Below are 21674 nucleotides of genomic sequence, written 5' to 3' on the forward strand. Positions count from 1 at the left end.
ATAAATGGGTTCAGGGGTATTGGGTTGCGATCATTCTCTTCTGGTACATCCGTCCATGGCAGATTGCCTTCAGACGTTTTTCTTCAATAAGGTTTAACTGGTCATATCGAGCTCTAACCCATTCTGCTTCTTCTAGTTTTGATTCCATTAAGACTCGTAGAGAGGGGATCTCAACTTCGATGGGTAGCATAGCTTCCATTCCATAGACCAGAGAGAAAGGAGTTGCTCCCGTAGATGTCCGCACAGATGTGCGATATGCATACAAAGCAAATGGTAGCTTCTCGTGCCATTCTTTATATGTCTCGGTCATTTTCCCAATAATATTCTTAATATTCTTATTGGCCGCTTCAACAGCCCCGTTCCTTTTCGGGCGATAGGGTGATGAGTTATGATGCTTTGTTTGGAAATGTTCACACACCTCCTTCATCATCTTGTTGTTCAGATTCATGGCGTTATCTGAAATGATTCTTTCAGGCAAACCATATCGACAAATGATTTCCTTTTTCAAAAACCTACAAACTGCAGTCTTCGTCACATTGGCAAACGAAGCGGCTTCTATCCATTTTGTGAAGTAATCAATGACCACAAAAATGAATCGGTGTCCATTAGAAGCTTTTGGGGAGATCGGCCCTATAACATCCATGCCCCACATAAAAAAGGGCCACGGAGAAATCATGACGTGAAGGGGCGACGGGGCTACATGAATTTTATCACCATAAATTTGACATTTGTGACATTTTCATGCAAAACTAATGCAATCACTTTCCATCGTCAGCCAGTAATACCCGAGTCTCATAATCTTCCTGGCCATAGTGAAACCATTGGCATGTGTCCCACAAATTCCTTCATGGACATCTTCAAGTATTTTCCTAGCTTCAACAGTATCTACGCATCTCAATAGCACTTGATCTTTTCCTCTTTTATACAGGATATCCCCATCAAGAACAAATCCCGTTGCTATTCTTCTGATTGTTCTTTTGTCGTTCTCATTTGCTTGCTCGGGATACTTTTGATTCTTGATGTATTCTAAGATATCATGAAACCATGGCCATCCCTCTAGCTCTTTTTCAATGCTGAAACAATGTGCAGGGACTTCATATATGCTCATTTGAAGAGGCATTATTTCTGTTTCTCTGTTTGCTTTAAACATTGAACCCAAAGTGGCCACGGTATCAGCTAACTGGTTTTCTTCTCGTGGGAAGTAATTAAAAGTTATTTCTTTGAATTCTTTAATCAACCCTGCCACGAGATCACTGTATTTAACCAGTTTCGGATCCCTCACTTCCCAATCTCCACGGATTTGGTAAATCACCAATGCTGAATCTCTATATACCTCTACAGTTTTGATGTTTCATTCAATTGTTGCACGCAGTCCCATAATGCAAGCCTCATATTCTGCTATGTTATTGGTGCAGAAAAAGTTCAGCCTAGCAGTAAACGGATAATGGTTCCCTTCTGGTGATACTAAGACTGCTCAAATCCCATGCCCCAATGCATTCGATGCACCATCAAAACTCATCTTCCATGACTTTTCTTTTGATAACTCACATTCTTTTTCTGTAATGCACATCAAGTCTTCATCTGGGAAATCAAATCTCAATAGCTCGTATTCCTCCGTTGTTCGAGTTGCTAGGAAGTCAGCTATTGCACTCCCTTTTATCGACTTTTGGCTCACATAGGCGATGCCATATTCTGATAGTAAGATCTGCCATCGTGCCATTCTTCCTGAGAGTGCAGGTGATTCCATCATGTACTTTATTAGGTCCAACTTTGAAATTAGCCATGTCGTATGATACAGAATATATTGCCTGAGTCTCCGAGCTATCCAAATCAGAGCGCAGCAGTATTTTTCTATGGACGAATACTTTGCCTCATATTCAGTGAACTTTTTGTTGAGGTAGTAGATCGCCTTTTCTTTCTTTCCTGACTCGTCATGTTGCCCCAGTACGCAACCCATTGAATTCTCGAACACAGTCAAATACAATATCAATGGTCTTCCCGGCATTGGCTGTACTAGCACTGGAGGATTAGACAAATACTATTTTATCTTGTCAAAAGCCACTTGGCACTCCTCGTTCCATTCTCCGGGATTATGTTTTCGAAGGAGTCGAAAGATTGGGTTGCATTGGTTGGTAAGTTGAGCGATAAATTGGGCGATGTAGTTTAATCTCCCTAAAAATCCTCTGACTTCCTTTTATGTGCGCGGGGGTGGTAACTCTTGAATGGCTTTTATTTTATCTGGATCAACTTCAATGCCTCTCTCACGACAATGAAGCCAAACAATTTTCTGAGGTAGCCCCAAACGTACATTTGGCGGATTGAGCTTTAGTGGAACTTTCTCATCTGTCGAACAACTTCTTGAGTTCATAATACCCGATTTTGGGCCTAGTCGAAAAAGGCTTTCGGGACCACTATTCCGAGGCTAGAGAAAATTATTTTAGTATTATTTTATGTGTTATAATATGATTTTATAAGTGCATGTTAATTTTGGTATGTTAATTTTAGCGATTTCTAGTCCAATTTCGAAAAAAGACTAAATCGCGTAAAAAGTAAAAGTTGTGTTTTAATACCTAAAGGTGTTAAATTGCCTTGTATCTTAAATTGGGGGTCTTTAAAGTGAAATTAGGCCATTGAAAGTGTGATGGCCGGCCATGGGAGACAAAATAGTTGAAAAGTTAAAATTAGACAAAATAGTTTTATTATTTAACAAATAAAAAAAAAAGAAAAAGCTATCATTTTTCTCTTCCCCTTCACCGAAATATGCAGCAAAGAAAAGGTTTTGAAGCTGGAAAATTTCAGCAACATATTTCCCTTGCTTGTAAGTGATTTTAATGTCTTTGCTTAATGATTTTTGTATTTTTGGAACCCCTAAAGCATAAGCTTTCATAAGAGGGGATTATTTTGCAAAATCATGGAGAGTCTAGGGTTTTACCATGAGAGTAAATGTGTTGTTTGCTGTGTTTTTATGGAAGATTATGAGTCCTAGTTGTCTAATAAACAACTTTTGTGAAAGAAATTGCATGAAAATACCTTAAAAATGGGTAAATTGCTAAGTTGTAAAATGAGTTGTAAATGTGTAAAATAGTTGAAATTATGAGTTGCTATAGTTATGAAAATGGTTCATCTAGACTCAAGGAGTAAAGAAATGTGATAAAAATTAATTTACGAGCATTGAGGCAAAAGTGAAAATATGCAAATGTTTAGGGGTCAAAATGAAAATTTGTAAAAATATGATTTTTAGACCCATATGAATATTGTGACTGATTGGTAGGCTAAATGTGATGTTATAGATGATGAAAATTGAGGTTTGGACCTAGAACGAAAAGAAATCGATTTATGGACGAGTATGTCTTTTCACTTTTGTGGTATCGAGGTAAGTTCATGTGTAAATAATGTAGCATAATTGTTATTTTTAAGTTATTGATGTTAAATATATGATATGCTGATTTTTATCATGAAATATATGCTTTGTGGTTATTTTCGAATAAAATACAAGTTATGTGTATTATCTGTTAAATATAAAGTGCTACCGAGTATTGGTTTCGGTATTTTACGGAAAATGGCAAGGATATGTGTTCGAGGAAAATCCCGTTTGAACCTTAGGAATAGATTAGGATACAAGTGACATGTCACTAGGATGGTTGAGCATCCGAACTCGTTGAGTTGAGTCCGAGTTCACTTATGGATGCGAATGTTCGAACTCGTTGAGTTGAGTCTGAGTTCGTGAGATGTAACTAGGCATCCGAGCTCGTTGAGTTGAGTCCGAGTTCACTTATGGATGCGAACGCCCGAGCTCGTTGAGTTGAGTCCAAGTTCACTTATGGGCGGGTTACACGGTAGCTTGGCTACATATGTGACACTTATGTGCAAACTTTCCATGTATCCGAATTATATTCCGATGTGTGCAACGGGTAAAATTCTACTCAAATGGAGGAATACTCGAGATGAAAGGGACGTATTGGTAAATGTTGTGAAATGGATACTTTGAACAGATATGTACTTAACCCTCGGGTTGAAAACTCGACATAACAACAATATGGTAAGATGGTAAATAAAAATGTGATATGAATGTCTCGGTGATGATTATACAAACGATGTTGTATTAATTTTGTGAACAATGATCATGAATGAGTAATTTAGCCTTGATAGATTTGAGTTACTGCAGTAGTGTAACTTTGAAAATACACTAAAAATAGTGGAAAATGATTTAGAGGCAGAATAAAATATGGGATTAAAGCTCAATGAGTCTATTTTCACATGAAAGAAACAGGGAAGAAAAAGAATTCCATATTGTGTGATATTTGAATTCTTGTGAAACAGGGTCTGAATGAATTCGAGATCCCCTATTCTAACTTTATAAATTCACCAAAAATTTTACAAAAATTACTAAGAGTTATACCTTACATGCATAGATTCCTTATTGAGTCTATTTTTATGGGAAATAAATGGCATGGTCGTTGGAATTTTGTACAGGGAGAAATTCGGTTTGTAGTGCACAGGGGTCAGAGTGGTCATACCCTGAAACAGGGGAGACTTTAACTAATAAACTGTACTATTTGGCTCAACCAAAAATTCTGGAAATTTTATGGAAGAAAGGAAAATAAGTCTAGTTTCAGGGAAAATTACCGAAACTTAATTCGGAGTTTCATAGCTCCAGATGTAAATAATTTAGTGACTGTTGCTCAGGAAGACAGCTTGTAGTGAACTTGAGAATATGTTGTAAACATTGATAAAACAAGTTAATGAGTTGATTATTGTTTTCATATGAACTTACTAAGCGAAAGCTTACCCCCCTTCTTTCCCATTTTTTTAGAGTTTCCAGGTTAGCTCGGGTTGGAGGCCGTTAGAGATATTATCACCCTATCGAGTTAACGTTATCGGAGTAAGTAAACTCAAGTGATTCGAGTCTATGGCATGTATAAGGTTTTAATGTGAGTATGTAATATTATGATTTAGCCAAAGGCATTGGCTTGTTATTAAGGTAGTATTAGTTATGTAAATTGGCCTATGTCAGCTAATATCGTTATGGGCCCATATGATTATTCTTATGCATTTATGTTATTATTTCTTGTGATGTGGCTTACAACATGTATGCCTAGAGATTGAATTGAGATTCATTGATGAGCTAGTAACTAATGCAGGATTAAGTGATTGGTAAATAGTTAATAATGCTTCATGAATGGTTTGTGATGTAATGATAGTTATGTCTAGTATGTGGTAATGATATGGGCAAATTCTATAATATTTATTGCATAAGAAAATAACTTGAGCATAACATGTTTGTAGATGTTTAAGAGCTCATTTATGTCACGTTGTATGTTATTGGATAAGTATGTATCTATGTATATGGTGTGAGAGTGATAAAACGCTTAATAATTAGCCTATTTCTGGTCACACGGCCTGAGCACATGGGCGTGTGAAGCCTTAACGCAAGAGATTTTTTTAAGTTTTTCATGAGTTCTCGATTGGGTCCCGAACCACTTTAGATGTATGTTTTGGGCCTCGTAAGCCCGTATATGGGACAGATTGTATGTGAAAAGAAAATTTTTTAACTATTTGAGATTTCATGGCCCTGTTTAGTATGAAAGTGTTAGTAAAAGTCAGGTAGCACCTCGAACCCCGTCTCGGCGTCGGATGCGGGCGAGGGGTGTTACAGGTTCGCTACATGCTCTTCTTCCCCTTGGGACTTAGCAATCATATCATCGACGTAGACCTCTATTTCTTTATGCATCATGTTATGGAATAATGTTACCATAGCCCTCTGATATGTTGCCCCAGCATTCTTTAACCCAAATGGCATCACCCTATAGCAGAATGTTCCCCACATTGTTACGAAAGTAGTTTTCTCCATATTCTCAAGGGCCATCTTGATCTGATTATACCCCGAGAATGCATCCATGAAAGAAAACAAAGAGTGCTTTGCTGTGTTATCCACCAACGTATCAATGTGTGGTAAGGGAAAATTATTTTTGGGACTTGCTCGATTCAGGTCACGATAATCCACGCACATTCGTACTTTGCCGTCTTTCTTTGGTACCGGGACTATGTTAGCCACCCATTCTGGATATTTGGATGTTTGTAGGAAGCCAGCATCAAATTGCCTCTTGACTTCCCCTTTTATTTTCAACAACATTTCGGGTCTCATCCGTCTTAACTTTTGTTGAACGGGTTTGCATTCTGGCTTTAATGGGAGCTTATAGACCACTACATCTTCATCCAATCCTGGTATGCCTTGATATGACCAGGCGAATACATCTTTATACTCGCGGAGCAAAGTAATCAAATTATGCTTGGTGTCCTCTGAAATAGAAGTCCCAATTTTCACCTCTTGCTTCCTTTTTTCAGTTCCTAAATTTATTGTTTCAACAGATTCTTGATGAGGCAAAATCTGTTTATCCTCTTGTTCCACCATTCTTAGCAAGTCAGGAGACGAGACATAATCTTCAGCATTTTCTTCGACTTCAAATTCTCCTAAACAAACAGCCTTCTCAAAATCGATTTCAGGACTCATAATGGGTTTGTTCATGCTGTTGATATCCAAGCACCTGAAAGTTGAATGGAAAAGAAAACTATAGAAGAGCATCCCAGTATTGGAACCAACAAACGAAATATTATGGCATGGTATGAGGCAAATGTACAGATAGGCTATAAAATAAGAAGATGATTAGTGATAATGCGAAAGATCGTGACAAAATGCATCTTTATTGATATTCAGTTAAATGATAAAGAGCAAATGCAAGCTCTTACAAAAGAATTCTATTATATCTAAGGACACAATAGAGGGTTAATGTTTGAGCATTACTCTGAAGACTTATAAACTACAAGAAGGTCCTCGACAGTCCAATTGTTCAACATGAAACCAGGAGGACAAGGGCGTATCGTTGAAACATCTTTAATTGCCCCACTTCCTTTGTCAATGACATTTATACTGACATTCTGAAAACCCCTTTCAATTAATAACAGTGTGCTTTGTATATTATTCTGTCCGGGGTATATCACCCTGCAGATGTAAATGTTTTGACAAATGAGGGTACGTTATGGGCTCCCATTCTATTTATCGGCCCAAAGTTCTCGCAATCATTCTCTCCTGATCCTTCTTCTACTGTTTTCTTCTTTGACGCATATCTGGTTGGAACCCTAAACCGTATTGAGCTTTGTGATGTACCGGCTTTAAGGCCCTGACTATTCCTTGCAGATACCTTCCCAAAACCTTTCCTTGCTCGGGCTCCTTTTCCCACAGTCATCTTGATACCCATCCTGGTATTTCTTGACAGTTTTGGCGCTGGAATTCTGTTTCCCTCGGCGACGAATGTGGCATTGAAAAATTCAAGGGATCGGAAGGAACATTCTATAGCATCTTTACTCACTTCAATGTATGGTGCGTCGGTAGAAATAGATGCTACAATATCTTCTTCTCCCTCGACAGTGACTAAACAGCCATCCATGATAAATTTCATCTTTTGATGGAGGGATGATGGGACTGCTCCAGCAGAATGGATCCAAGGTCTTCCCAAGAGACAATTGTATGATGGTGTAATGTCCATGACTTGAAATTCAACATCGTATATATAGGGACCTACTTCTAGGGGGATCTCGATTTTTCCCATGACTTCTCGTCTTGTTCCATCGAATGCCCTTACTGTGGAATGGCAGGGCCTTAGATAGGACAAATCCATCGGAATCCTGGGAAGTGTGGCTAAAGGCATGACGTTGTGTGCCGATCCATTGTCGATGAGCATGTTCGGTATTATATAACCCTTAGAACGGGTCATGCAATGCTTTCACTGAACCTCTACCATTGGGCGGTATTTCATCATCACTAAAAGAAATGAAATTATCCGCATTCAAGTTGTTCACCCACCTATCCAGTTTTTCAACGGATATATTGTTTGCCACATAAGCTTGATTTAACACTTTCATTAGAGCATTCCGGTGTGGTTCTGAATTCAATAGTAGAGATAATACCGAGATTCGTATTGAATGCTTACTCAATTGTTCAACCACGTTGTACTCACTATGCTTGATAAATTTTAAGAATTCTTGTGCTTCCTCCTCGTCCACAGGCTTTTTAGCTTCTTGTTCAAGCACAGTTTCATGCTCATCGTCGGTCACGTGCATCGGTGCTTTTCCTTTCTGTTTCAAGTCAGTGTTTTTTTCACTGGTTCGACCTCTTTCGAGTAACATTTTCCACTAAGAGTGAAATGACCTACTTCCCCAACGCTTCCAGTCATGGCTTTGGGTTTTTCATCTTCAAGTGTGATAATATTGACGTCATATTTCCATGGTACTATTTTATTGTCCTTGTAGGGGAAAGGAGATAGTACCTCGATTATCACTTTTGGTTTCACCGGCTCCTTCTTCGCGTCATAAATTATTAACGGTCAGTCGGCGCTATATAAGAAACCTGACGATTGATGGTTGAGGCGCATATTTCTCCTCTATCGGCCTTTTTGCCTTTATAAAAAATCCCAATCTCCTTATTGTCCATCATATTTTGCAGTAATCTCCTGAACTCTTCGCAGGATTGAATGTTGTGCCCCTCAATACCATGAAATTCGCAAAAACTTTTATCTTTCGTATTCCTTCCCTCGAATACTCTGTTAAGATGACAGAGCAACCCCTTTTCAACTAGCACCTCCCAGATTTTCTGCAGAGGTGTTCTTATTTCAAAAACCCATCTTTTACTTTGTCGTTTGTCCTCCTCTCCCACTGCGCTCACATTTCCTTCGACGTGGTTTGGTAATGGGTTCTCGGATGTACCGCCAGTGCCATCAAATCGCAGAATACCCGCATCGATGAGTCTTTGAACTCTCCTTTTAAAGGCCAGACAGTTTTTCGTAGAGTGCCCCTGGTTTTCGGCATGGTATGAACAACTAGCATTTGGATCGTGCCATTTCGGGTATGGAGGTTTAAGGGGTGCCATGTAATGGGGAGATATTAATTGCTTCTCCAAGAGTTTTGGGTACAGTTCCCCATACGACACAAGAATAGGGGTGAATTACGGTCTCTCGGGATTGGGTCTTGTTGGTCTTGGTTCATTTCTGGGTTAGTTTTGAGCGGGTAGAGCATTTTGTGGGAATGTAGTGACGGGCCTTTGGTTGTTCATAGCGTACACAGGGTAGGAAAGAGGTGGTGCTTGGTAGTAAGGGGTCTGAGGAGGATAATAGAAATTCGGAGGAGGGTAATTTCGAGGTCAGGGTTGGTTTGGATATGGATTAGGGGTATAACGGCTTTCCATTCCCACCATATGGGCTTCTGGTTCTTTCTTCTTCATGGGCGCTACCCTTCTTAAACTTTTTTGACCTTCCATTCTACCGCTCTTGACGGTATTCTCTATAAGCTCACCGGATATTACAATATTCGTAAAGTCCTTCGTGGCACTTCCCACTATCTTGTCATAGAATGGTGCTTTTAAAGTGTTGATAAAGAGAACAGTTATCTCCGTTTTTGTTAGTGGGGGTTCCACTTGGGCTGAGACGTCCCCCCATCTCTGCGCATACTGTCTAAAAATTTCTGACGGCTTTTTCTCCATCATTTGCAAAGTCATCCGGTCTGGCACCATATCCGATACATGCTTGTACTGCTCACAGAATGCTGATGCCAAGTCCTTCCAAGATCGGATCTTTTCCCTACTAAGCTGGTTGTATCACCGAAGAGCTGATCCTACTAGACTATCTTGAAAACAATGTATGAGTAGCTTGTCTTCATTCACGTAACCCGTCATTTTCTGGCAAAACATGACAAGATGCGCCTTAGGACATCTCGTGCCATCATATTTTTCAAAATCGGGCACCTTGAACTTCGGAAGCAGAACCGGATCGAGTACCAAGCTGAGTTCTTTGGCGCTCAATACAGAGAAGGCTTCAGTACCTTCTATCGCCTTGAGCCTTTCTTCCAAGCTCCTATACTTGTCCTGAACATCATGATCATTCATTTTCAACCTAGCTATCTCTGCTGGATCGTCCAAATCTGGAACGAATGGATTAGTAGGACTAGCTTCTAGGTTTGATACGAATACTCCTTGCCCTATATGAGCAGGTGGCACCGCCCGTTGCTCCAGATCTGTGGGTTCCCCTTGGGTGTACCCTCTTTGTGTTGCGTGGGCATGCGACGGAGTGAATCTTGGGGGATAGAGCGGATCTTGACTGTGATTAACTCTTGACTGAGGTTCCTCGACGTCAGGGCTCTGCATGGGTCCCTTTCCTTTAACTAAAGCTGACATCATTTCCATCATCTTGGCTATTTATTCTCTTTGTTCAAGCGATTCTTCTCGAGACCTCACCATTAAGTCTCTTGTTTCTTGCGGTAACTTGGCCAACTGCTCTTGTAATTCCCTCTGAACTCTTTCCATCCTTTCAATTCTTTTATTGAATTCAGCCTCCATTACCCTAGCTTGTCGACGCGTTCTATACAAATGGCGTGATTCCATATTTGAAGTGTTGTGACTGCGAATTATATGATTCTAACCTTAGCGAATGATTATGGGATAGATATATGCAATGAATGAATGAGTGCATAAATGAATGTCAATCATGAAAGATATGCAAGAAATGGGTGTTGATTTCAAGATAGCCCCTATTTAGGCATTTCATTCATCAAAAGAGTTCATTACAAAACATTTTTCCATTTTCGATTCAACCATTACACAAACTTCCTAGCTATATCGCCGTATTTCTTTACTCGTGCTAAGAACTCTGATATATTTGATCTTCGACTTGGAGGGAATTGGCAAATGAGAATTTCAGCTTCTTCCGATAATTGTACCACATACATGGCTACCCCACGAACTTCATTGATCAAATAGCTAAGTTGCATTTCTTTTTCTTGGAGGCCCTCTTCGTAAGCACGAATGTCTCTATCATATTGGCTATTATTTTCTTCCAAAGCTTTCAAGAGAATATCTAGCTATTGTTGACGATCTTGCAGTATATCTTCTAACTCTCGTATCCTCTCTTTTAGTTCTTGACGTTTAGATCAACTAGTCATTACCTCGGTGGACACAGCTTCATATTCGGCGTTCTTCTTCCTCGGTTCTATCATAGCCTGCGCAGCCTTTTCCTCCTTTTTCTTCGCTTTTCCTTTCCAAAATTCCATCCTGCCTTTAATGTTTCTTATTTCTTCTTTCCATTCTACCAACGACTTGCCCAGCCCACTATTTTTTATTGTGCCTCTTAACTTTTTATTTTTCAGATGGAGGTCCCTTAAGTCATTTCTCATGACTTCAACTTCTTTTTGCACTTTCTCGGTTCTAGATCTTTCAATCTGAACGTTGATCTTCAATTGGTAGTTTTCTTCTTGAAAAGCACTAAGGTCCTGAGACATCTTGACCTTTTCTCGTTCAAATTCTTGTCTTGCCATTTCTAGCTCAGACGGCATTTCCTCCGAGAAAGGGTTCTGGACGGTGTAGTTCGTTGACGAGATTTACTGACTATTCACCATTTGCTTCCTCCAGATGTCGTAATCTTGGGTGAGGGTATCAACATATAGAGCTAATTCCATGAGATGAATTTTCTTCTAAAACTTTGCAGTGTCTCGGACCCTCTTCATATACCCTTCACCCACAAAAGCAAACTCGGACTGTGCTAATCCTCCAGTGGCGGGTATGAATTGTCGCGAAGAAAATTGCCTTTGGACTAATAGCGGGGCATATCCAACTCCTCCCCATAATCCGAGTAGTGGTACCCAATCTTGATTTCCAACCTTGTATAATAGAACCGAAAGGCGGATCCACGGTGCTCTCCACGTTATATCCTCAGCGCGAAGGTTCTGAAAAACTGAGACCCAATGCTATTCAGTGACTTCCTTTGGCCATTCTTTCTTGAGATAAGCTTCCAACGGGGCAAATGTTTTTGAAAACATATGGAACGGTGTGCGCTCTACTTTTCAGAAGTGACTCAAAATCCAGACATTTAGTAACTGCGCGCATCCGATAAAGCGTCATTTCCCTATTTTCCTACAACTGTTTAAGGATCTGAAGGTCTCGGCTAGGATAGTCGGGACAGGGTTGATTCCTTGTTTTAATTTTTCGAAAAAATCCACCACCGCAACTTCTATGTGTCCAAGGACTTTCGGAAAGATGATCAAACCGTAAATGGCCAAAGCAAATAGATTTACCCTTTTCAACATGTCGGGATGGTTCAGAACCAAATCTCGTATGGAAGACCATGGAATACAAATGGTTTCATTCTTCTTCTTTATCTGTTTTTCGTCCCATACATCAGTTATGTTTGTCAATCTCACTAACTTCTTCTTGAAAGTCATCGATTTAGGCTCATTCACATATACTTTATAGAATTGTGCATTCTCAACACGAAACAAAGCAACGTACTCCTCTATAGTCGGAGTCATATCTTCTAGATTGAAGGTAAAACATTGGTAAGCAGGATCCCAAAATCTAACCATGGCTTGGATCAATCATTCGTTTATGTTGATAGCAATCAAATTGGCTATGTCTCCATATCTCTCGGTGAAGATACCCTTAGTGTCTGAGTCCCACTGATTCCAAACCCGAACCAAATCTTCAAGGTTATTCTGGCGAACATTCACAGTTACGTGCTCGGGCAAATTAGTAATACATCCCTCCACTAGACTATCCCCTTTTCCTTTCTGAGTTTCTAGAGACTAGTCCCGAACCATGGCATTCTTCTCGGTTGTTTGTATGATTAACTCTTCCATTAGAAACCCATTTTTTGGCAACCAAATCTCTAGTCAACACCTTCCTAATATAATGCCTCTAATGCATGATGCAAAATAAGAACACAGAAAAATATCTTGGTTAGCACAACAAATATGAATTACGAAAAATCAAAATAGAAAGTGTAAATGTCAAATAAATAAAAGGGAAGAGGCGTTTCTCCCATGTATTTATTTTAGTGACCATTAACAGACGGAGATTTGACATGGCTCTAGTTAGGTGGCTCGTACGGTTCACTATATGCGGTTTCGGTTCTAGATAGGTATTCGAATTGTCCGTACTGTCATCTACTAAGATCAGTACGAAGCCTCGGTCGTAGCCCATCACAGGTTCACGAGTTCAATTCGAGGGATTACATTTACTTATGCCTATGCAAAGGGACAAGTTAACTCACGAAAGCATAAGTCATATGTAACAAGAAAGTATCCACTAGCCTGTGCGGAGAGACGAGTTAACTCACGAAGGCGTAGCGTTTACTTTCACTTAAACGGACGGAGTCCAGGTATAGAGCTCATGTTATGCAAGAATGCACGTGCACAGTGTGTGGGGAGAAACTCACAAACCTTTACGTTTTATTAAAAAATTAAATCAAAACTAAAACCATAAAAATTTAAAGCTTTAAAACAACCAGACAAAACAAGTTAGAAGAATATATACAACACGATGCAAATGCATGATTTTTCAAAAACACAATTTTAGGATCACGATTAAATATTAATTTGAACAAGGAATTTTAAAAATTTTGACAACAAGCGCTTAATTCGACTCGACTCTCAAAATACAATCTCCCCAGCGGAGTCGCCAGCTGTAGCGACGTAAAAATTTTAGTTTCGCTTGGTCGCTAATTGTGGCGATTTATTAACATTTGAAAACCAACTTTCGATTTTATTAACAAAGGGAGTGGCCACCGATCCTTTTTATAGGTGTGATCAGACACCTAATAAATTTATTTTTAAAACAAAAAGAAGGCCAAGTTTAGGTCTACGTGAAAGTCCAGAAAATTAGAGTTCGGGAGTCGGTTACGCGCGAGGAAGGTATTAGCACCCTCGCGATGCCCAAGATTGGTATCTTATAAACAAGTGTTGTCTTAATTTTCAAAATTACAAGTTCAAAGTAACATTGAATCGTGATCCGATCAAAACATGAGAAATTTTAAGCGTTTTAACATGAGTCGATTGATATTCACCCAACATAGCGATGAAATCGATAACATAGTGTTTAAATCGGTACGTTGCCTTGCTTATTGAAATAAATAAAAACACGAGTAAATGTTTTAAAATAATGAACAACGGGGTAATATATAAAAATGGGCGTGAAACGAAAGATAATAGTCGGAAATACATCAAGGCACATAATACATACGACAATAATATTAAAAAAATGACAATGCACATGACATTAAATGTAACAATAGTATCAAATACGAGAACACAATGAGAACACAATGAATATACATATAAAGATAATTAAGAGTATGTACGTAAAATATATATATTTATATATAAATAGTAATAGTTTTAGAAATATACTATATATAGTGTTTGAAGTATATACATAAGATAGTAAAATATATAACTAGTAATGTTAAAATATATACATAATATATACATATATATGTATAAAATGAATATTGAAAATGTATGTACATAACATATATGAAAAATATATAAACATGATATAATATGTAAAAATATAATATAGTATTCGTATGAAATATAAAATACAATATTAAAAAGTAACGCATACGTCATACATAAAAATACATATATAATACGACACTCAAATATTTACATAACATATATATATTGGAAATAATGACGTTGAAGAAAACTATTACAATATTGCATGAATATATACTTATATATATATATATATTAAAGATATACATGCAAAATAGAACACATACTAACATTGATAAGAACATATACAAGAGCTAGTATAAAACGATAACTAATAATACTAAAGATATATACATGTAACAAAGTATTCACTATATTAACAAGGATAATAATAATATTGGTAATAATATTAAAATACAAAAAAAATAATAAAAATAATAAAATAATAAAGTAATTAAAAATCATACTATATAATAAAGTAATAAAAGATAATACTATATATACATGTACGTACTATATGTACATTAGAAATAATAATAGGAGTTATAATAATAATATAAATATCATATACATAAAAATAATAATAATAACAATAGATAACGTAATAATAAAAAATGAATGGCAAAATTAATTATTAAAATGTCAAAATGATAGAAAGGATTGAATCGAAAACAAAATAGAAAGCTCGGGATAGATTTTAAAATATAAAACAAAAGAGGAGGGCTTATTTGAACACGGACAGAACCATGGGGGATCAAAAGCACAATATTTCATATTATTAAAACGCTGCGCAGTAGGGGGCTAATTTGAAAAACGCAAAAAAAATATGGGTCAAATTAAAAATAAATGAAAATCTGATTGCCGAAGCTTGGAAAAGCGGAAGGGTCATTCGCGAATTAGACCCTTCCTTAAAAACACGCGGATCCTCCTAGTGGGTCGGGTCCGATCAGTCCGACCTAAGGAAAAACGACGTCGTTTTATGCCCTGGGTCATTTACGCAAAACGGCGCCGTTTTATTAACAATATAAAAGTTAAGTTTCCTTTCTAATTTTCATTTCAGCTGAGTCTTAGTAAAAAAAAAAGAGGGGAAAGGGATTTTTCTCTCTGGGGAAGCCCAGAAACTGGCCAGGAGGGCCACCGCACGCCGTTGCAGCTCCACCGCACCGGCCACCGTGCATGGTGGTCGGAAATTGCCTTAGGTAAAATTTTTTCTTCTTTTTTTTTTTTTATTTTTTTGTATTTTAATATATATGTATATATAGGTGAATATAAATCTGAAAATAGAGAAAAATGAGAAAATATTAGAAACCTTGATTTGTCTCTGCCGTTGTTCTCTTCTTCTTTCCCTTTTTTGCTAGTAACGTTTCCGATTTTAGGGTGTTTAAATCTCCCCTTTTTGATGTTTGATCTATGCTACTTATGATGTTTTTGCTTTTGTATATTTGTTGTTGAAATCTGGTTTTTTGTTGAGATTTTTCGAATCCTCTTACATTCGTTTTTCCTAGCTTTTTATAGCCTTTACAATATTTTGTTTAATTACTTGTTGTCTTGTCTCTTTTCTGGTCTTGCAGGGGATGGTCGATGGAGCAGGTGCTGAGTAGGTGGTGGCAGAGTTGGTGGCCGGTGGTGTCAGTGGTTGCAGCGCAAGTGAGAAGGCAAGTGGGATAGGATTTCTGTTTTGTCTGACTTGGGCTTAGGGTTGGGTTATTTGTTTAGTGGGCTGGTTGATTTAAATGGGTTAAGGGTAATTGGGGTTAGTTAGTTGGGTTTGGATAGTAAATGGGCCTCTGGGTTTTGGGTATTTAGGTTATTTGGGGGCTAGGTTTAATGGGTTGTTGTGGGTAAGGGTTTGAAGTAATGGGTAGGTTTAATTTGGGTGGTGATTTGTTGGGTTACAGGGGTTGGATTGTAAATGTATTTGGGTTAAGGGATAATTGGGTTTTGCAATGTATTGGTTTGGGTTTGAAAATGTGAGTGGGCCAAATTGGCCTATAACACTCGATTTTCTCTAATTTGATCCAAATTACGATTTATGTAATTATTTCATTCAATTCATCAATATTAAACATTTATTCATTGTATCATGTCATGAATGAACTTATGAAATTTCATTTTTCAATACTTCTAAAGTTTTACATTTTATTCAATTTAGTCTCTAAACTCAAAATAGTCATAAATGTAAATTTGAAGCTCTGGTTTAAAAATTGGCTTAAATTACACCTCTTAAGGACTCTCTTCTTTCTATTATTACTAAAATTTCACATCAATTTCACAATTTATTCACTTTAGTCCTTATGTACAATGCTAACAATTAAACATTATAATTTAGTCCTTTTTCTACATATAAGCTCAAAATCTATCAATTTAGCATCAATTTATTTAAGAAATCATTAACAGAATCTTTCAAAAACTTCAAAAATTTTATTAATTGATATATGGACTAGCTAAATCAAGCTCCCATAACCTCAAAAACATAAAAATCACAAGAAAAAGACTGAGAATTACCTACAAGTTGATGGCCGAAAGTCTTGAAACCCTTGGATGGTTTTTCTCTTTTATTTGCTAAGGAGAAAATGAAAGTTTTCTTCTCTTTCCTTCCACTTATTATAGTATTTATACCTTAATTAAAATTTATTTTAACTTAATTTATTTCACTTAATTAATACTAATCACACTTAATGGTTTTAATCATCACCATCCACTGACTTTATTCTAAAATAGTTAAATTGTCATTTTGGATCTTTGGTTAATTGTAATTTAAGTCCCTAAATCTTTGACCAATTAAAAACTTATAGCAATAAGACTTTTTTATAATTTAGTTCTTGTATTAAGCAATTAATAAATAAAGTTGAAAGACCAAACTTTAAGATTCTTTTATATCATCTAAATATTTACGGACTAGATTTATGAAAATAGAGTTCAGAAACTATCTTTTTCGATACCATTAAAAATCGAACTGTTACATGACATTAACTCGAATTCCTTAAAAAAGTAATACCTTATTAAATACGTGTTTTTCTAATGTTTCAAAAATAAAAGGTTGAAATTTCAGTATTTAATTAGATTACCATGAAAATTTACAAGATTTTATTGTTCGAGTAAATCAATTGTACAAAAAGCAAAGAAAAAACTTTCATATATATATATATATATATTATTAATTTGTTTTTGAATGACAATTTTAATGACTCACTCATTTAAAAACAAAAAAAACCCAATTATTTTGTAGATGATGATCAATAAAACATCTCTAGTATTTTACGGCTAAAATCTATTAATCGTCTTAGCTTGAGTCTTGGCTTGAAGGGATGTAGCCAAGGGGCTAAGCATGAGCTTTAGTCCCTTGGTAAAATAGAGTAATTACATTTTTAATTCTTTAATTATTGATAATTAAATTTGATTTTATTGTATTTCTATTTTTAATCTCTTTTAAGAATTATTAATTTTTTTAACAATCTCATTATAAGTTCTGGTCATATATGTTGTTTTTGACACAATATTTAGAATTACTCATAGTCCCTTCCCAACCTATAAATAGAAAGATAATGCGCTTCAACACACTTAAATCCACGTTCTCCAAAATGAAAATTTTGACTTCTCCCGTGCTTAGCTTCAAAATACTATCACCATTTGATGAGAAATGCAATTGAAAATGATATTTGAACACATGAGTGATTACTAGAGTTGATCATGAGCCGGACTGGGCCTAAACAAAATTTTGGCCCGTCTTTTAGGCATGGGCCCGGTCTGAATTATGGGCCTAAAAAATTGTCCAAGCCTAGCCCAAAATAAAATTGCTAAGCCCAAGCCCGGCCCATATTAAAATTTTTAGCTTATTTTATTAAATAAAAAAATTTAAAATATAATAAATCAAATACATTTAAAAATATAAATGATACTAAAATAATTCTTAAAACAATACACAAATTGAAAGTGAAAGTGAAATTAGAAAAGTAAAGTTAAAATTTTAAAATGGTTAAAAATAAAATAAAATATTTATTATATAATTCGAGTCAGGCCAGGCCTGGGACAAAAAATCTTGCTTGAGGCCCGGCCCATTTTCTCAACGAGTTCATTTTTTATCCAAGCCCATTTTTCGGGCCAATATTTTTGCATGAATCCTCTCATTTTTCGGGCGTACCTTCGGGCCGGGCCAGATGACCGGCCCATGATCAATTCTAGTGATTACGAATTTATAAGCATGGAATTGTGTACATGAATATGAATAAAACAACCTAAAAAATTAACTTAACATCATCTATGTCATCATGTTTACTAAAATATTATCAACAAATTTTGTAAGTTTATAATATAATATAAATACAAATTTATATTGGAGCAGATATAAAGTACGATCAAATAAATATAAAATATAAATGGATAAAGACTAGAAAAATAATTAGGTAAATTCCATATATGATAGCTGTACATGGTAAAATTAGAGATTCACACGTTATAGTTGAGCATTATAAGACTCGAACTTGAATACTTAAAATAACTAGATGCAATGCAATATATCTTATTTCAATACTACTCTTTAGAAATTTTTTTATTTTTATTTTTATGCGAATTTCGTCGTAACCGTGAACAAATGGTAAATGTCACGTGTAGCTATGCAAAATGATATTAATCAATACTATTATTTAGAGGTTTGATTGAGTTGATGACACTCTTTAATCAAATCTCAGTTCAGTTGTGAAATTACCAAAAATTCATTACTTTTATGAAGCAATCAATATTATTTTAAGGGTATTTTTATCTTTTATATTCTTATATAAAATTAGAAAATTTTTATACATGTAATATATAGGATTTGAAACCAAAATATCATGATCTTTACCATTTCAACCAAAACCAAAATGAAATTAAACAAACAGATTTTATTGCTATTGTTTGAGTTAAGGCTAAAATTGACAAATTCGAAGAATATAAAGGTTAAATTGATCAAATTAAAATATATAAAAATTAAATCTAAAATTTTCATAGGGAATAATAATAAATTTTAACCTAGGAGATTCAATCTCTAAAACAAAATATAATCCCAACGGTAAGATATTGGGATTTAACAACATGATTTGTTACCCCTTTTATACAAAATAAAAAGGTTTTATAATACTATTTAGTAGCCTGGGAACATGGGTGGAGGAGGTGATGAATATTGGAATCCCAAGTTTGGCGGGAGGTGAATTCCCTCGGTAGGTCTTGGTGGCGGTGACTTAAGCGGTGGTGGTGGAGAATGGACAGGTGGTGGAGGGGAGTAAACCGGTGCTGGTGGTGGCTTAACCGGTGGAGGTGAAGAATGGACAGGTGGTGGTGAGGAGACGGGTGGAGGGTGAATTGGTGGTGCTGGTGGCCTAGAACGCTCGAGTGGGGATACTTCTTCTTTACCTTCTTGTTCAATAGGAGTCTTCGGAGATTCTTTAGGCGGTGATGGTGGATGATGATGTTGTACCGGAGTTGGCGGGTGTGGTTGCTTAGGCGGTTGAGGTTCCGGGTTTGGCTTTGGTTTATGTTTTGGCTTGTGTGGTGACCTAGCCCCGCCGCCGGCACACTTATCCTTACTACAATCAACAAGTTGGCTTATTACAGGTTGGCATTCTTTATTTGATCTTTGTTTTGGCCGACCAGGCAAACAATTATAGGTGTCATCAAACACAATGTCTTTCTTGGAAGGTACTTGACAAGCATTAGGCTCATTTTGGAAATAGTTGCGAGAAAATGTGAAATTAGACAACTTCGGCAACTTACAAACATTTTCCGGCACCGTTCCGGTTAGCTTGTTGTGTGAAAGATCTAAGGATTCGATGCTTTTCATACCGGTAAGACTTTCCGGCAAAGAACCCGTGAATGCGTTCGAGCTAGCGTCGAATATCGTTACGTTGGTAAGCATCCCGACTTCCTCTGGGAAACAACCGACGAGGTTGTTGTTCATAAAGATAATCTCGTTCAAATTAGACATCTTACCGATGCTGTGTGGAATACATCCTTCGAATTTGTTATTGGCGAACGTCACGATGGAAACGGTTGATTTACCGATCGCTTCGGGGATGGTGGATTGGAACCTATTGTTGTTCAAAAACAAGGCATCCAAGTTCTTTTCGAAGAGTTCGGGCGGTATGATACCTTCGAAGTTGTTGTACCTTAGATCAAGGAACCTAATGGTAGGCCATGAAAGGGCAACTTCAGGGAAAGGACCGACAAAACGATTATTGCTGATATCAAATTCATACATCAACTTTAGTCTAGACATCGTTTTAGGTACAATCCCACAGAACCTATTGGAATTTATATGGATCAACGCGAGATCGGTCATGTACCCCATCTCAGCTGGAAAGTGTGCTGCAATGTCAGCATGATTAAGATCAACCCCGGAAACCACAGTTAAGCTCTTGTCATCCAACGCCTCGGAACAAAACACGCCAGTGTAATTGCACACATTGGAGCCTACCCAATCGCCAGTCTTGTTCATAGGATCGGAGTATATAGCCTTTTTCAAAGCCTGAAGGCCGATGTATGCTTTCTTCAGCCTCTGGTTGGAAAACGTTAAAGATACTTTAACCTCATATTCGACTTCCGGAGGGAGTTCATCGTTAGGAGGAAGAGTCTTAAGCTGGCGGCGAGCAATGTAGGCCGCTTCCGCATCGGTTAATGCAAAGGTGGTGGATGTTGGTAACAAAGAGAAGAGAGAAGAGAATAAAAGAAAACAACCAAAGGCCTGTAATCTTTGAAGCTTATACATAGGATTGTCAATGAGGGACATTGATGTGAGGAGGATGATATTGAGCAATGTGAAAAGGGCATGGGTTTAGACAACAAATGAAGGTGATGGGGGAAGCTTGTTAGGATCATTTTAGACACCACAAAAATTTTGGAGGGGGTGAATTCTAATTTTAGGGACCAACAATTGATGGTTGGGGCCTCTGTTTTGTAAGCCCCTAATTAACTATTTGACCTAGTCTTTTCTTTTTTTCTGATTACATCTCATTCTTGTCCGAATGACATGGTTGGAATTTTGTCTTTTGTTTTTGCTAGGTTAAGGTTATATATATATAAAGTTAAAAAATACATATAGTCCTTACACTTTTTGAAAATTAGGAATTTAATCCCTGTACTTGTATTTCTGGGAATTTAGTCTCTCTATTTTTCATATTTTAAAATTCAAGTCCAACAGTTAATACTGTTAATATATATTTTTTAAATATCTGGTTAATTACAACATTTTTTTTAATTACATGGCTACCAAACGAGTAGTTTTTCATTTCAAAATGTCACAATAACAAATTTAACAAAGAAAACAATGTTAACAATTGGACTTGAATTTTGAAATCGAGAAGTAGAAGAACATTTTAACTAATATATAA

The 21674-nt window shown here is 36.7% G+C and overlaps 1 protein-coding gene across 1 annotated transcript; it reads right to left on the reverse strand.

The window, feature by feature from the left end:
• Nucleotides 1–19181: 19181 nt before the first annotated feature.
• On the reverse strand, nucleotides 19182–21168 carry LOC108462006 (pollen-specific leucine-rich repeat extensin-like protein 3). The gene has a single exon (XM_017762015.2). It carries the CDS (start codon nucleotides 21071–21073, stop codon nucleotides 19433–19435), a length of 1641 nt encoding a protein of 546 aa, XP_017617504.1. The 5' UTR covers nucleotides 21074–21168; the 3' UTR covers nucleotides 19182–19432.
• Between the last annotated feature and the right edge of the window lie 506 nt (nucleotides 21169–21674).

This window comes from Gossypium arboreum, chromosome 4, assembly GCF_025698485.1.
Source record: "Gossypium arboreum isolate Shixiya-1 chromosome 4, ASM2569848v2, whole genome shotgun sequence".
NCBI classification, from domain to species: Eukaryota; Viridiplantae; Streptophyta; class Magnoliopsida; order Malvales; family Malvaceae; genus Gossypium; species Gossypium arboreum.